The sequence below is a fragment of the Gekko japonicus genome, unplaced genomic scaffold (assembly GCF_001447785.1).
Source record: "Gekko japonicus isolate JY-2015 unplaced genomic scaffold, Gekko_japonicus_V1.1 scaffold1, whole genome shotgun sequence".
NCBI classification, from domain to species: domain Eukaryota; kingdom Metazoa; phylum Chordata; class Lepidosauria; order Squamata; family Gekkonidae; genus Gekko; species Gekko japonicus.
In genome coordinates this window covers 3,698,758-3,711,557 of record NW_015164181.1, presented here as the reverse complement: position 1 = coordinate 3,711,557, position 12,800 = coordinate 3,698,758, and the positions used below count along the sequence as shown (strand labels likewise).

At 49.7% G+C, this 12,800-nt stretch overlaps 1 protein-coding gene across 2 annotated transcripts in view; it reads left to right on the top strand.

Moving 5' to 3' along the window:
• Window positions 1-12,800, top strand: part of AP2B1 (adaptor related protein complex 2 beta 1 subunit) — a 126,382-nt gene that overhangs the window by 85,112 nt on the left and 28,470 nt on the right. For both annotated transcript variants that reach the window (XM_015408042.1, XM_015408041.1), the window contains one exon: window positions 2,980-3,109. In XM_015408042.1, the coding sequence (XP_015263528.1) occupies window positions 2,980-3,109 (130 nt within the window). The remainder of the gene's footprint in view (window positions 1-2,979; window positions 3,110-12,800) is intronic.

The window sequence follows — 12,800 nt, the reverse complement described above, 5'->3', positions numbered from 1 at the left end:
GATAAAAATAAATAAATCTCTCCCCTTCCAGGAAGTCGGGGCTTTCCCTCCCTCCACCCCCCCCCCCGCATTATCCCTGTTCATCTGGGTGGGAAGGACAGGGCCCCAGTGTTTCCCAAGCCCTCCCCAGTTCCTTCCACAGAATCTGGGTATTGTTTTTCATTCTCTTGAAAAGCACAAGGCGTCTACGACCCTGCGAATAATCGGTGCCTGACTTCAGGGCAGGGAAGCGCTAAGCCAGAACCGAGTCTGGTTTGGAAGGCAGAGCGAGAGGTGTGCGTCTGGTTCCTTCTCAGTGCCGGGGAGCGACAGCTGCCGGCGGCCACCTGGGAGGAGACGCTGACGTCGGGATGCAGAACAGCTCTCCGGAAAGTCTGCTGCACCGGCCGGGCTCTTTCCCCGCAGGGAGACGAGAGGTTGCAGCAGGCAGGCGGTTGGCATAATGCGGGCGAGAGATCAGACTGCTGGCCAATAAAGCACGGCGATGTGGATCTTTCCCCCCCCCCCACATGCCTTCCCCCTCTCCAGGGATCCAAAGGTCCACTTGTTTAAAAAGCTCTTTAGTCTTTATTAAATTGGCCGTTTCATCTGTCCATGGCCTCAGGGCAGGCGACCATGCGCCAATGCTTTCGCCCGATCCCCGACATTTGCACTGAACCGAGATGCCTTAACGTGGCTTCTAGAACTTGCTTGGGTTTTCACAAACCTCTGAGGGGAAAGAGACGAACGAAGCTGGGCAAATTTTCAGCAGCTTGGAGAGTTTGAGGGAAGGGACGGCTTCCTTGTTTTTCTCAACAGACAGTTGAGTAAACCTCAGGGAGCAGAGGGAGGTTGTGCATGTGTGCTGAATCTGACAGCCTTGAAACAACTGGATCCAGCTGTGCGTGACCTTGCTCCTGCAGCCCAGTCTGCTGAGCCTGGCTTCGACATCCAAAGCCTCCTGCCCACAAACCCAAAACAGTGCATTGACAGGACTCTAATCCTATGCCAAGCAAAGATGGATTCTGCAAGCTGCATACATTATGTCCACTGAGCCTGTCTGTATGCATGTGTACAGCCCTGGATAAGTTATCCAGCAGTCGCTAGTCCTGGGGAGAGAGCCGGGACAGCCATCCTCCCTCCCTGACCACTGGAAATCTTTCCAAGCTAAACCTCTGCCCACCTTCTGATTTCTCCGAGCGCAGCCCACACACTTTCAGGTATGCATGTGCATCCATGAGGACTAGAAACTTTCTGTTAAAAAAAACACAGCCCATTTATCAGGAACCAGAATTCCGTCCCCAGTTCTGTGCTGGGCGTTTTGGCAGAATCCTGGAAAACATTCTCCCGCCTGCAGCTTCTCTCAGGTCATAAGAACGTAAGAAGATCCTTGCTTGAGCAGATCAGTGGTCCGTCTAGTCCGGCATCCTGTCTCACACAGTGGCCAGCCAGTTCCTCTGGAGGGCCAGCAGCAGGACACAGAGCCCGAGGCCTTCCCCTGCTATTGCTTCTTGGCTCTGGGATTCAGAGGCTTCGTCTGCTCAGCCTAGGCAAATTGGAAAATGGGTGGCAGGGGGAGAGACCATTATTGAAATCACCAGCAGCCTTTGATGTAGTGGTTAAGTGTGTGGACTCTTATTTGGGAGAACCGGGTTTGATTCCCTGCTCCTCCACTTGCAGCTGCTGGATGACCTTGGGCAAGCCATAGTCCTGTCAGGGCTGTTCTTGAAAAAGAGCAGTTTGTGTCAAGAGCGCTCTCAGCCCCACCAACCTCACAGGGTGTCTGTTGTGGGGAGGGGAAGGGAAAGGAGTTTGTAAGCTGCTCTGAGACTCTGAGTGAAGGGCGGGGTATAAATCCCATCTCCTCCTCCTCCTTTTTGAGGGAAGCATCTCGGGCTTGCTCTTGGAGCGTACTCCACTAGGAGAGTCTTTCAGACAGAGCTGTTGGCATTAACAATTAAGCAAGAAGAGCATGCAGAGAGTTCAAGCTTGCATGCTAGACTGCATACGGATGAAACCCTCGGCTGGAGGAGCGCGCCTCTCCGCTTCTCAGTAAAGCCAGCTCTCTGCAGAGTCTCTCCTGCACGGCTACTTTTGGAACTCTCTCGCTGAGGCTGAAAAAGCGCCAGGGTTTGCAATGTGGAGGAACGTTTTCAAAGATGGCCTAGCCTCAGCAATACCCAATTTTATATAATCATGCAGGCGTAATAACCTCCCAGTTGCCAGATGCCGTGGTTTTGGTCATCAAGGAGTAGCTTGGCATCAGTTCAAGAGAGGCAGAAAGGAACTCGTTTGCCATGCATATTGCAAAATTAGCTTAGGGAACTCATGGCCACAAGTTGATGTGATGACTGTTCATTTAGATAGCTTTTTTTTTTTTGGAAGGGAGGGAGGGCAAGAATTAGACACATTCATGGCTACTTCTTGCCAGTGGCTGGTAGCCAGCAGCATGGGTCCAGCAATCTGTAGACCTTGGAGATCAGGATGTTCCGGTCTTGCTGCAGCCCACTGAACCCCCTGGAATTGTGTTCCCGGGTTGGTTAGCAGAGAATCTCAGGAATAGCACAGGGTGATTTACCTGGGAGAAGGGTGGAAATTGCCACCTCCCAATGACTTATGTACCTTTAAGGCTTTAGAATTGCAGGGCTGAATATCTGGCATTATATGCAGCTGCCTTAAACCAGGTTGGATCCAGGATCCATCTAGCGCTCAGTACTGTCTACTCTGTTTGGACGCTCCAGGCCAAACTAGATGGCCCATTGTTCCAATCCAGCAAGTCAATTCTGTATCTGTCTGGCATATTTGTATCCTGCCCTTTCTCCAGGCCAGGGAACAGGGTTCTCCCTACCCTCACAGAACAACCCTGCGTGGTAGGCTAGGCCAACAGTCTAACCACTAGACCACACCAGCTTTCTTTTTTCCCCTTTAAGAAAAAAAACCCAAAAGATTCTCCTGATGCTTCAATAACATGCCTTCTTAATATTTTTCTTTTCTCCCCAGTTTTGGAGTCATTCCCAGCACTCCCTTGGCCATCCACACTCCTCTGATGCCAAACCAGAGCATCGATGTCTCCCTTCCCCTCAACACTTTGGGACCAGTCATGAAGATGGAGCCCCTGAACAACCTCCAGGTACAAACTGCATGCTTGAAGGGCAGGAGGGAGAGGTTCAGATTTGGCGGAATCAGTGCAGGGCCGGAGGCAAGATTTCTGGCTTTGCCAAAGGGTTTGTTTGGCAGTAAGAAAGAACTATTGCAAAGTCTTTGAACCTTGCGGGGGGGGGGGGAATGTTTCACTGTCTACCAGCTTTCTTAATTTCACAGGATAGCAGTGTTGGTCTGCCGTAGAACAGCTAGATTTGAGTCTAGTAGTACTGTGGCGTCCTCGCTTATTGGGGAGACACTTTTACCTTTGTATACTCTGTGTACCTGAACTTGGTAGATTTCTGCTGCCACCAGGAATTAAAAATTCCAAATCTCTCTCTTTTGGTAGGATTATATGGCCCTAAGGAAGGACTATTCTGATTGCTGGGATAAGTTTAAACAAAAACTGATTTATTTAATAAAGAACAAAATAGGTTTCTGGTTATTTTGAACTGTTGCTGAAAAAAGGAACTTGTAAATATAACTGGCAAAGCTTGGCGTCACAGTCTCTCAAACTCCCAAACTTCACTCTGACGGACTTAGACACTCAGTCTAATCTCTCCCTCTCTCATATATATATATATATATATATATAACCACACAGGCTAAACTCTTTGTCTTATTCACACAGAATAGACTCAAACTCTCATAGTCACACAGACTCTCTTCAAAACTCTCATAGCCACACAGGCTAAGCTGTTTGTCTTATTCACACAGAATAGACTTAAACTCTCATAGTCACACAGACTATGCTCTCTCTCCAAACTCCACACGCAGAATCTCCTCATAGACATCTCTCCTCCCACTCTCTCAGTCATCAGCCAATCACATCACACTTGTCTCCCTCTATCACTCTCCTTACATTTCTGCAGTCAAAATAAACATTTAAAGAAACACACACACCAAAACAAGAAATCATTACAAGCACCTTAGAGGCCAATGAGATTTTCAGGGAATGAGCTACCAAGATATCCTGAAAACCCCATTGGTCTCTAAGGTGCTGCTGGACTCGACTCCAGCTTCCTTAAGAAAGTCCAAAAGGAAAGGTTGCTTTCCAGTGGACCTCACGAGTTTCCTCCCTAAGACTGCCAGATCCCATCAGAGTCTTCAGTATTTGCAATGAAAGCAGAAGTTGGCACTTGACTGTCTGAAAAGATCCAGAAATGGAATGTGGTGAAAATTTTGTCTGCTGCCAAAGACACTCCCTTCCCACGAGCCTAGTTCCTACATTTTTGTTTCAGATATTTAAAAGATTTTAAGCCATCTTTTCAGTAAAAAAAATAATTATCAAGTGGCTTGGGAAATAATTGCAAAGAAAATCAGAGCCAGCCAATTATAAAATATTATAAAACCAAACATTTAATGCCAGAAGGTGGGGGGGGGGATTCAATTGCCCAGAGCAACTTGGAAAAGGACCAGTTTTTCTAACTGCTTTTGGAATGTTTCCTTTGAGGGCGGACTTAAATGACATTCCCGAAGGAGGGAGTTCCATGGCCACTGTAGAAAAGGCCCTGCCTTACATTCAAAGTGTTACGCAACCCATCTATGCGCCTGTCTAAAACGGTGCGGTAGAAAGACCCCAAACGCTGGTAGTGTGAGAAGTGGTTCTTTTTGCTACCTGAGATGAAAGCTGACAGGGGACAGCTGGCGGCTCAAAATTTGATGAAGGTGCTGGGGAAAAACCAAACAGAAATACCAACCTTCTAGTTACGTGCAGGGTTGGCATTTCCTAAGTTAAGCACAAAAGCAAAAATAAGAGAGCGCTCCAAACGGATAGCCCTCCTGCGCCTATTGTGCTGCCCATGAATCTGCCAGGGCAGCTTACGGCCTCAGCCAAGTCTTGCTTTTGTGGTGAAGTCTGCTGGACTTGCAACCAAGGGGCCGGTGCTAACTTTAGGCCGGGAGAGGTACCCTCACTGTGCTGGAATAGTAAGCCGACTTAACCGTGGAGAAGGATGTCCCATCTCAGGCTGTCTCTGCTCACAGCATCTGCATCTGAGGCCATCTAGCATCCCGTTTGTGGCAGCAGGCAGGCGACAGTCCCTCCCCCATTATTTGTAGCAGGTATTCAGAGCTCGATTGCAACTGGACACAGAAGTTCAGCTTGGCCATCCTGGCTGCTGTCTGTGGGTGGACCAATAGTACGTGGGTCTAAGTTTGATCCAGGGAACCTTCCCTGTAAACAACATCGGCATTGGTACTTCTTTTCCCGCAAGCTGCTCGGGGAGCTAATTTTAGGTGAGGAGTGGGATCAGAATAGAGGCTAGGACCCTGTGTTATGCAGTTCCTTGGTGCAGCTACGGCTTCTCTGCCAGAACATAAGGAGCAGAGATCCATCAGTAGCTTTTAGCCACAAGGTATAGATGGAACACTGTGTCTGGGGCAGTGATGCTCTGTATCCTTGGTGCTTGGGGGGCAAGAGTGGGAGGGCTTCTGGAGTTCTGGCCCCGCTGGTGGACCTCCTGTGTGACATGGAATGTTGGACTGGATGGGCCATTGGCCTGATCCAACATGGCTTCTCTTACGTTCGCATATGTTTTTTTGCATTTGCAGAATTTGGATGGGTGGGGCTTTTTTTCCGGGTCTCCTCCTTCTTCCTCCAGACTTCCAGTTTGCCACCTGCACTGTCCTTCCCGTTCACTGAACCAAAGATGTAGGGTTTTGGGGTGTTTTTGTGAGGGGGGAATAGGCCTCAGCAACAGCCTGGGGAAGTTGCCTTCCTGTAGCGCAACTCTGCACACATCGCCTTGGATCCAGGCCACAGTAAATGGGGCACAACCACCGAACAGACCCGTGTTTCCACTGTACATCCATCTAACATCTCGTATCCTTGAAAATGGCCTCAGATGGGCCTCTCTCCGTTCCAAACAGATTCATATAGAATCAAGTTGCTCTTTGGGTACTTGCTCACTAAAGGTTTTGAGAGCCAGTTTGGTGTAGTGTTTAGGAGCACAGACTCTAATCTGGGAGAACCGGGTTTGATGCCCCACTCCTTCACATGCAGCTGCTGGTGTGACCTTCGGTCAGTCACAAGTTCTCTCAGAGCTGTTCTCTCAAGGGCAGTTCTCAGGAGAGCTCTCTCAGCCGCACCTACCTCACAGGGTGTCTGTTGTGGGGAGGGGGAGGGAAAGGGATTGTAAACTACTCTGAGACTCCTTTAGGTAGTGAGGGGCAGGGTATAAATCCAGTCTCCTCTTCTTTTAAAAGTCAACAGCCACACTCTGAAATCTGCCCAGAGACAAACAGGAAGCCGCTCGCTAGTCTTCAAGGGCTGGCAAGGTGTGCTTTGTGACAGTTTGTACCAGTTAGCAGCCTGACTTCTGTGTTTTAGTTGTGCAAACCGGCTCCTAGTGGCTGTTGCGGTCTTAGCGTATTTTGGTGCACCAAAGGATCTTTTAAATTTATTTATTTATTTTATTTTCTAACCCACATCTACATGTATTTATTTTATTGTCTTGATAATCCACATCTACAGACCAATGCTCCCTCTAAGCTGTGGAGTCTTGTGAGCAAATATTCTGCTTTGTGAGCCACTGGCATTAAAGCTGTGAGCGAGCGATTTGGCTACTGCATAAATTACGTTTGCTCTGGAGCCCTCCTTCCTGAGCTAAGACAAAAATGTGTGGGCCGGAGGGTAAAAAACTGTTGAGCTGGCTCACACCAACTCAGCTTAGAGGGAACACTGCTACAAACCATAATCTCCCTCTCCTCCCCATGTGGATGTGCCGTCAGTGTCTTCTCAAGACCACAAAGTCTTCTTTACTAACCCCACGAACCAACCCGCTTTCTCTTTTGGCTGTTCCGTTCCGCGTCCGAATGATTTATTAATGAACCTTTGAGCAAATGGCTCAAAATAGCTGTGCTGCCACAACACCGGAGGCTCCAACTCAGTGCTAAGGTGGCAGAGATGCAGTTGTGACCAATGCTCCCTCTAAGCTGTGGAGTCTTGTGAGCAAATATTCTACTTTGTGAGCTACTGGCATTAACGTTGGAGCAAGCAATTTGGCTACTGCATAAATCAGTTTGCTCTGGAGCCCTCCTTCCTGAGCTCAGACGAAAATGTGTGAGCCGGAGGCTAAAAAACTGTGAGCTAGCTCACACTGATTCAGCTTAGAGGGAACACTGGTTGTGACTGCTTCGCTGGGGAGGGGGGAGTGTAGTGAGCTGATGAGATCCTCACAGATCCAAAGATTGCAACCAGTTAGTCATCTAAGACCTATGTAGATATTTTATTGACATGTGATGGGGTTATGCCAGCTTTCCGAAGGCCCGTTTCTAGATGCAAAAGTAGGGATGAAAATATATTAAGTTTTAATAAATAAATAAGCTTGCTCTGCTCCCAAACACACCTCGAGACCCTCGGTCTGTGTGCCGGCCACCTTCCTTGCTTAGACAGACCTCACAATCTGTACATCGTAGAATTGAAGTGTGCAAACTGTGGCTTGGGCCCTGCACATGAGAGGTTCTAGATGTAAAATGTGTTTGCTTATCATATCCCGCTTGTCTTCTTTTGTGACACTCAAGGTGGCGTCCCAGGTGGGGGGAGGTCTCAGGCATCCTCCCGTCCGTTCCCATGTCTCACCCATTTCATGGGACTGCTTGGCGAACATGACGTCTGTTACATAGACGTCAGGGGATGCGGGAACAGATAATCTCTTCCTTCTGAGAACGTTATCAAGCCCTCTAAGGCGAAGAGTTGGTTCCAGAACCATGGAGCAGGTCCTGAATCCTTGCAGCCTGCTGGGGTTACGAGGCTAACAGCCCCCTGGCTTTATTAGCCCAGGACAAAGATGAAACCGGTTCAAGGTATTTTGTCACCCCGAGCAAAGTGTACCCGTTGCCTTCTCCTGCATACCTGCTGGCTGTGGGTTGGCTTGGGACCCAGTTAGCAGTGACATGGGACCAGGGGTAGTGCCTGTTGCCACCCAAGCTGCCGGTAGCCAGTGGTTGTGGGGAATTAGAATATTAAATGGCAATAGGCATATAAGGGAGCAATAACCTATGTATACAGGAGTCCCGCTTAATCCAGTATCTCAGAAACAGATGCAGAGACCAGATCTTAGAGAACTGGTTTCTTTACTGGAGGATTTGCACACATACAAATACAACTCAAGCACACACTCAACAACACAGAGCTAGGAGGAATAGACTGAAAAGGTACAGAGACATTCGCATTAGCAGGAGTTCGTCGGTTGGGCAATACTGACCCGTCTGACATGATGAAGCGATCCTTACAGCGGAAAAATAAGGGAGACTCTAAGGGAAAGGGATCATGTTCTGAACCAGCAGAGCATGTGGTAGACTCTGGGCAGCGCTTAAACCGAGAGTCAGCAAGATAGGATGGGGTCAGGTAGAGAGGAAGTGAGAGAGAGCGCGCAATGGAGAATCCTGCTCTTTTTTTATACTTTATTTGAGCTAGGGGTGTGTGTGCTTTAGTCACACACCCCTGGCCACGTCCCCAGGAAGTTGCTAAACAAAAACTGGTTTCAGGAGGATGGGGGCTTAATAGTTGGGCAGTGGCTCAAGTGGTTAAGACGCTGAACTGCAGGCTGTGGAAGGTCGGTAGTTCAGCAGTTCGAGACCTGGGTGCCGCATGACGGAGTGAGCTCCCGTCTCTAGTTCCAGCTCCTGCCAACCTAGCAGTTCGAAAGCAAGAAATTGCAAGTAGATAAATAGGTACCACTTTGGTGGGAAGGTAACAGCGTTCCGTGCGCCTTGGTGTTTAGTCATGCCGGCCACATGACCACGGAAAACGTTTTCGGACAGCGCTGGCTCTTCGGCTTGGAAACGGAGATGAGCACCGCAACCCTAGAGGCGGATTCGACTGGCTTTCGAGCAAGGGAACCTTTACCTTTACTTTATTGTTTCCATTCCTCCTAACAGTGGCACCTTTAGAAAACAGTAGCAGAAGCGGCCAGGGTCATTAATGTTGATGGCCTGATCATCGCTCTGGGTGATGGACTTGGCAGGTACCCGCTGGCTGGCTAATCCCTTCATGCAAGCAGTTCTTTTGTTATGCTGGGAAGCATACGTGCAGCCTCTGGCGAAGGTGGGGGGGGGGGAGAAAGATGCCTGCGTGCCAGAGGAGTTGTCTGCTCATGGAGTTTCTGTAGAGATTCTCAGGTTTCCTTTGAAGGGCGTGGCGTTCCTCTGTAGCTGCTGGCTCTTGTGTGCTTTCCGCGGCTAGGGTGCTTGGCTCCTCTCTGCTGCGTTGCAGGTGAGGGGTGGCAGGTAACCCGTGGATCCACTCTTGGTCTGGCACATCGTCTCAGGAAGAGGCTTCCCTCAGCTGGGCCTGTGTTTACAGTCCGGGTCGTTGGCATCAGCACATGGTCACCACACATTCCATGTCCCTTGGCACGCTTATTGCACAGCCCGGTTGTTAAGTCACAAGTCCATAAGAGCGTTATTAGCTCCTTGCGGGGCAACAACAAAGATGAAACCGGTTCAAGGTATTTTGTCACCCCGAGCAAGGTGTACCCGTTGCCTTCTCCTGCATAGCTGCTGGCTGTGGGTTGGCTTGGGACCCAGTCAGCAGTGACATGGGACCAGGGGTAGTGCCTGTTGCCACCCAAGCTGCCGGTAGCCAGCAGTTAGTTGAGCCCCTAGGGTGTGTCAGCATTCTCCTCTTTGTGCCAGTGTAAGTGGTTAAGACGCTGAACTGCAGGCTGTGGAAGGTCAGTAGTTCAGCAGTTCAAGATCCAGGTGGCATGACGGAGTGAGCTCCCGTCTCTTGTTCCAGCTCCTGCCAACCTAGCCGTTCAAAAGCATGAAATTGCAAGTAGATAAATAGGGACCACTTCGGTGGGAAGGTAACAGCGTTCCGTGCGCCTTGGTGTTTAGTCATGCCGGCCACATGACTACGGAAACGTCTTCGGACAGCGCTGGCTCTTCGGCTTTGAAACGGAGATGAACCCCGCAACCCTAGAGTCGGACTCGACTGACTTTCAAGCAAGGGAAACCTTTACCTTTACCTTAAGTGGTAACTTGGGTGGCTTTGCCAGAGAGCCAGTCCTGGCTTGAGGGCCTTCGATGCTCCATATAAAAATTAAAATCCTGAGCCAAGAAAATGTGAATTCTGCACCGTTTATAGGTACTGCATGTTAATCAGAATGTCATAGCTCTTGTTTTGCATTTTTTTAAAAAAATAATTGTTTTGCATAACTTATTCTGGTTTTGTTAGTGATCGGGAGAGAGGAAAGGATCTTGGTGGAGCGCTGGGGTCCCACCTGCCCCGCAACCGCTGGACACTGTGTTCAGCCTGCCAGGATATCTTTGCAGCCGTAAGGGCCAGCAGTGCGACTGCCATAATAACAAAAGCCGATCTCTGAATTCTGCACCCTTTCCTACATGCCAAGTTCTTTCTGGTCCCATCCAGCATCGCAGCATTGCCCACACTGCAAATGCCAGATGTTTGTATTCGGTAAAAATCCCTCTCACACATCCTAATTGTGTGGCAAAATAATGCAACTAACGTTGCTGCCGGTGCATTCAACCGTGTCCAGTGCTTATTGCCGAGTTCCGGTCAGAGAATCTCGTGCTTCAGGAGAACGGTTCTCAAGCCAAGGTTGTGTTTATGCTATTCGAGCCAAAGCTGCTGCTCAAAGCCGTTCACAGTTCCAAAAAAAAAGGCAAAGAAAAAGCAGTATGAGTGACATTAAGTACAGCTGTTTTCTGAGATGGAAATTCTCAGCAGGAGCCAGCTGTAAACATGTTGGTGGGATGCCCGGTTGCTTTCTACCCACCTTCTGACGGTTCCACTGGTGGCCAATGTTGGATCAGGCCAAAGGCCCATCCAGTCCAACACTCTGTTACACAGTGGCCAAAAAGACCAGGTGCCATCAGGAGGTCCAGCAGTGGGGCCAGGACACTAGAAGCCCTCCCATTGTTGCCCCCCTCAAGCACCAAGAATACAGAGCATCACTTGCCCCAGACTGAGAGTTCCTGTCTATACCTTGTGGCTAATCTCTTGGCCAACATCGCAATAGAGTGAACGTAAGAACATAAGAGAAGCCAATGTTGGATCAGGCCAATGGCCCATCCAGTCCAACACTCTGTGTCACACAGTGGCCAAAAAGACCAGGGGCCATCAGGAGGTCCAGCAGTGGGGCCAGGACACTAGAAGCCCTCCCACTGTTGCCCCCCTCCAAGCACCAAGAATACAGAGCATCACTTGCCCCAGACTGAGAGTTCCTGTCTATACCTTGTGGCTAATCTCTTGGCCAACATCGCAATAGAGTGAACGTAAGAACATAAGAGAAGCCAATGTTGGATCAGGCCAATGGCCCATCCAGTCCAACACTCTGTGTCACACAGTGGCCAAAAAGACCAGGGGCCATCAGGAGGTCCAGCAGTGGGGCCAGGACACTAGAAGCCCTCCCACTGTTGCCCCCCTCAAGCACCAAGAATACAGAGCATCACTTGCCCCAGACTGAGAGTTCCTGTCTATACCTTGTGGCTAATCTCTTGGCCAACATCACCAGATGAGAGGCTGCAATCGACTTTGGGGAGGCAGTTTCAAGGTGGTGTGAGTGGGAGCCCCTCCCCCAGCATCCTTTATGCTCCCACAATCTTAAGATGAGCAGTGCTTCACTAAAGACAGAAGGGCTCATGCCAGCCACTCGCTCGTTGGCACACTTGCTGCTTGTTTGCCATGCACTTGGCCGCCCTTTTTCACAGCTGGCAGAACGACCACGTGGGGCCGTTGGAGACCTCGTGGCGGAAAGCCGAGTCAGAACAAGCTTGGAGATTCAAGGCAGGCCGTAGTGAAGAGCTCTTCACGGCTCTTTTGACGAGCCCACCCGATTGCAGCCAGGGCAGCGGCCCCTTGAACTGTGCATGTTGTTTTCATGTGCAATCAAAGAGGACATTTCAGACCTTCCTATTCTTGCCAGCGCTGTTGAGGAATTCAGTTGGCTTCAGAGCATCTCTGCGTTTTCCCCCCCCCCCTTTCCTGTTTTTTCACCCCCTCCCCAAGCTCTGATGCAAGAGCAGCTTGTCCACACAGCTGAGTCAGTGGAATTAATGTGTACAAAAATATTATTTGCAAGAGGGAGAAGCCTAGATATTTTAAAAAGGAGCGTCGATGCTTCCGTTAAGCATTTTTAGCTGTGTAGTCACAGTTACTTAAAACATACGTATGCCATCTTTCCGCCCAAATAGGGTCCCTATCATTGTCCGTGAGCTTTGGAAGGCCAGAGAACTGATGGCCTTTTTTGTATTTTTTATGTGTGCGTGCGTGTGTGCACACCTGGAAGTCATGGCGACCTCTGGTGACTGACCCCTACTGGGGGCCTGGAGGATACTCAGAGAGGTGGCTGAATAAAGCATGTCCCTGTCCTCCCGGCTGCTGGTATTTCAGGGAGATCTCCCATCCAAGTGCTTGCCGAAGTCGACCCTGCTTAGCTTCCGAGCTCTGACGAGATCGGTCTTGCCTGGGCCATCGAGGTCAGGGCTCTCGCTGCCTTTATTCATGGGCTCTCTTTTGGTCTCGGAACAAATTAAAGGTCTTCGGTGTGATCCGTTCACATTTCCATCTGCTGCATTTTTCTTCTGTGTTTCCTCCAAGGAGCTTAGGGGGCAGTGTTTGTGGTTCTTCCTCCCCGAATTCTCTTGTGAGGTGGATTAGGCTGGGACAGAGTGACCAACCTCAGGGTCATGCGGGAAACTTCATGGCAGAG